Source organism: Octopus bimaculoides, chromosome 7 (genome assembly GCF_046866305.1).
Source record: "Octopus bimaculoides isolate indiv1 chromosome 7, ASM4686630v1, whole genome shotgun sequence".
NCBI lineage: Eukaryota > Metazoa > Mollusca > Cephalopoda > Octopoda > Octopodidae > Octopus > Octopus bimaculoides.
Window position 1 is genome coordinate 90470152 of NC_142934.1, and position 4572 is coordinate 90474723.

At 33.0% G+C, this 4572-nt stretch overlaps 1 protein-coding gene across 1 annotated transcript; it reads left to right on the forward strand.

Moving 5' to 3' along the window:
- The first annotated feature begins 712 nt into the window (after positions 1–712).
- On the forward strand, positions 713–1315 carry LOC106870568 (uncharacterized). Its single transcript, XM_089355831.1, has one exon. The coding sequence runs from the start codon at positions 713–715 to the stop codon at positions 1313–1315; it is 603 nt and encodes a 200-aa protein (XP_089211957.1).
- The last annotated feature ends 3257 nt before the right edge of the window (positions 1316–4572 follow it).

Consider the following 4572-nt stretch of genomic DNA (forward strand, 5'->3'; position numbering starts at 1 on the left):
AGAGAGAGAGAGAGAGAGAGAGAGAGAGAGAGAGAGAGAGAGAGAGAGAGAGATGTGTATATATGAATGTATGTACACACATGAATATATACATGCATGCATACGTGTACATATATTCACATATATACATATAGATATATATGCATACATTTATACATATAAGCATAAATATATCTTTATATATTTATATATGTATGCATAGGCACATGTTTATACAATGTATACATACATATATACTTATACAAATATATGAATATACATATGATGTCTGCATATACATAGATATAAACATATACATAAGCATACATATATGTGTGTGTTTACCTCTCTGTGTACAAGCAAAATACCCGGCCTAAAAAGTTATTTTAAATAACCACGGATTGTACTTAATATAGTCTTTTCTTTTGTATCAGATCACTTTTGGTTTTCTCTTGAAATGTTCTCTTATATTTAAGATCTATATATCAATACGCTTGTACTGTCGGTGTTTGTCACGATAAGGGAGATAAGTCAGGATTAAATTCGAGTTATTTCCATTGGCTTCTGGACTGGCATTGCTGCAACACTCTTGAAAGGTGGTTAAACTTTTCACAGTATATTCAAGCTTCCAGTTCCTTTGAGTAAAACAATTGTGTACAAAGCTCCACCAAATTCTGATCAAGGAAACATTCTCAGGCGAGTAAAAGTCTTCATTATTGACGAAGCTTCAATGATGCCAGTTTATGCTTTGAAAACTATAGATAATTGTTTAAGAGATATTATGATTAGCAATAGTATATTTGGTGGGAAAATTATCGTACTAGGAGGAGATTTTAGACAAGTTCTTCGAGATGTTCCCAGAGCTCCTCCTACAGCTGTACTTGATGCCTGCCTCAAACGCTCCTCTATGTCGGATAATTTTCATCAAATGCAACTTACGCAAAACATGAGAACAAATGCAAATGAACAAGATTTTTCGAGGTGGCTACTACAACTTGGAAATGGATTTCTTCAAAACTCTCTTGATAATCTCACAGAAGATACTATCGATATTCCTGAGGCATACATATGTAACAATTCTTTGGTATCTGATATATTTGACAATTGTACAGCAAAAGAAATGAAAAATAGAGTGAGCTTATCCCCTAAAAATTCAGACTGCTTAGCAGTAAATGAAGAAATTCTAAGTAGATTTCCCACTGAAACGAAGACATATCTAAGCACTGACTCAGTAACTTCTGATAATGAAGAAGAAGCCCAGAATTATCCCATAGAGTTTATAAACTCTCTTACACCTTCTGGAATGCCTCCCCATCGCTTTAACTTAGAAGTTTGAGCAATTATTATGCTTCTTGGAAACCTCCCTATAACACAAGGTCTATGCAGCGGAACTCGCTTGGAAGTACTTCAGCTCCACGAGCATAGCATCGAAGCGTCAATTATAAGTGGATCTCATTCTCACACGAGAGGACTGATTCCAAGAATCAAACTTACTCCAAGCGATGCAGACATTCCATTCGTTCTGCATTGGACCCAGTTCCCGGCTCGTCTGTCCTATTCTATGACAATCAATAAAGAACAGGGGTAAACATTCGATAGAGTTGGCATACATTTGCTACAGCCATGCTTCACTCACGACCAGCTTTACGTAGCTTTTTCAAGAGCAAGGGCGATGAACAGTGTGACGGTTAAAGCGATACCTCAAAACTAATGCACTCGTGGTCGCAGAAGGGGAATCCCCTACACTAGAAACATTGTATATAGGGAAGTGCTGTAATGGAAATATTTAACAAAGACTTTCACACAATAACTTAATATATAATTATATTATTAAGTTTACATAAATGATAACAGAAATTTTCATTGACCAAAATAATGTTAATTAAACAATTTTAATTAAATGATAACTATTCATTGGACGATATTTAAATTATCTGTGAACTCTTTCACGGATCCAGGTAGTATAGTATTACTCCTCTACCTTTATGACTGTCTACTTTCTAATGCAGGTGCTACAGATTCGCGTACAATATCAATGGTATATTTCGTAATTAAATTGTTTGAATGACATACAACCAATTCAAACAGCTGCATTATATTATTAAAGAAAGTTGATCAGTAATTAGCTATGAGTATGCAACGTTTGCTAAGAGAAATTAATTCTTAAAACGTACATTGTCCAGAAAATTCTTTAAAATTCTAATTTATATGTGTGTGAATATATATACATACACACATACACACACACACACACACACACACACACACACACACACACACACACACATATATATATATATATATATATATATATATATATATATATATATATATATATATAAAAGAACTATACTCTTATTCTTTTATTTGCTTCAGTCATTTGACTGCGGCCATGCTGGAGTACCGCCTTTAGTCGAACAAGTCGACTATATATATATATATATAGATAGATTCAAGGTTGAATATGGTACTTATGCGTAGGCACCCGAATATCGTATTCAGCTGCATGAAGATTGCTCTTCATATTGCATTTAATGTAATGCTCGCATTACTTAAATAAATTGGAGTAGCATGAAACGTGCGTACTGCAATCACCTTTGAAATCCGTGTTGCTTATTTTTTGATTATATGTATATATATATATCGTTTTTGTTTTGCAAGATTCTTTATGTGAATTCGTGTGTTGAAGCATATTTCATTGTGTCTGGGGAGAGTCATTCTCTTTTAAAGCCTTATTAATTTAATACACTCAAAGACTATTGAATAGGTTGCCAGTCGCAACGAAAATTTTGATAAAAATAAATAAGTAAATGAGTGGAAGTCGGTGAACGTGTTAAATTAATAAGGTTTTAAAAGACAATGACTCTAAGGCGGCGAGATGGCAGAAACGTTAGCACGCCGGACGAAATGCTTTGCGAAATTCCTCTGCTGCCGACTTTATCTTTTATCCTTTAGGGGTGGATAAATTAAGTACCAGTTGCATACTGGAGTTGATCTAATCGACTAGCCCCCTCCCCAAATATTTCGGACCTTTTGCCTAGAATAGAAAAAAAAGAAACAATGACTCTCTCCAGGCACAATAAAACAATTAATATATATATACATATTAATCAGATTGTGATTTTCAATTTTTCTTAATTATTGATTTCAACAACACGATTCAATCAGAAAATTCATTTTAATTTACTTGCTTCTTAACAAAGCAAGATAATCTTATACTCCTTTCCCTTTTTTTACTTCTCTCTCTCTCTCTCTCTCTCTCTCTCTCTCTCTCTCTCTCTCTCTCTCTCTCTCTCTCTCTCTCTTTCTTTCTTCTTTCTTTCTTTCTTTCTTTCTTTCTTTCTTTCTTTCTTTCTCTCACACACTTCATGACAATGACACAATTAATCAACATTATATTCTGTTTGCACTTCTTGAAATATACATTTTGCTCAAGCATTTCCAACAAAGCTTTCTGCAGATACATTAGTAAAAACATTTCTCCAAATTATAAGTTTGCTGCAGCATCACCCAAATTATGTAGATTCCAGTATCCTTTCAGATTTGCTGAATATTTTTAAAGAAGAAGAGTGGTTTTAATTTACTTGTGTGAATTGTTCCTGATATAAACGAGTCTCATTTTCTCCTAACTGAAGTATTTGATTGTTGTGCAGAATGTTTTTTTTTTTAAATAGCCATCATAGAAATTTTTCCAGCACACAATAAGGATTATAACATGATTTCTGTTATATATTTCTGATAATTAATTCCTTTGCTGAGATCTGCACTGTTTGGGTTATCATAGCTCACATGATGAACGGGAATAGAAGAATACCATTTCCCATTTCTTTAAATTTGTAGTTGAGTGTTTATATAGGTTGTTAATACTAAAGTGCACACGCACATACATACATGCATGCACACACATACATACACATACACACACAGATATATGTGCGCGCGTATATATTATGAATGCATGCATGTATGTATATATGTATTATTATGAATGCATGTATGTATATATGTATGTATATATGTATGTATTATGAAGGCATGATGTATGTATGTATTTGGAAGGAAAAATAATGCTGAGGAAATAACTTATACAATCACTCGTGTTCGAACCATGTGCATAAGATTATCGATATGGTTGTTTTTTTCCCTAACACATTCTAGGGGTGCAGTCTAGTTCAGTGTTATGGAAAGATATATGCATCTCTTCTGATATGTATATTTATGATAAACTGAAGATTTTTATGTGGTTAAGTCAGCTTGATTCCTGATATTAATTTTAATGTTGTCTTAGAGTGTTCTAAATTTATTTATTGAACGAGTGAATGCTATTAGACGAATAAAGGTAAGAAGAGAAATTAAATATAACTTATCAGACATATTAAGCAACTGGCAATTAGATGTATAAATACTATTTAGAGTGGAGCAGCTGAAACCACCCGAAAGGTGATGTTTCTGTTATTATTAAGTATGAACATAGCATGAAGGGAAAGTCAAAACAGTTTTATTCTATTGAAACTATTATCGAAAGAATATTTTATATTTTATTCTTGAATTATCCGATTCTTACAGTAATTGGAAAAATGAGTAGGAGCCATT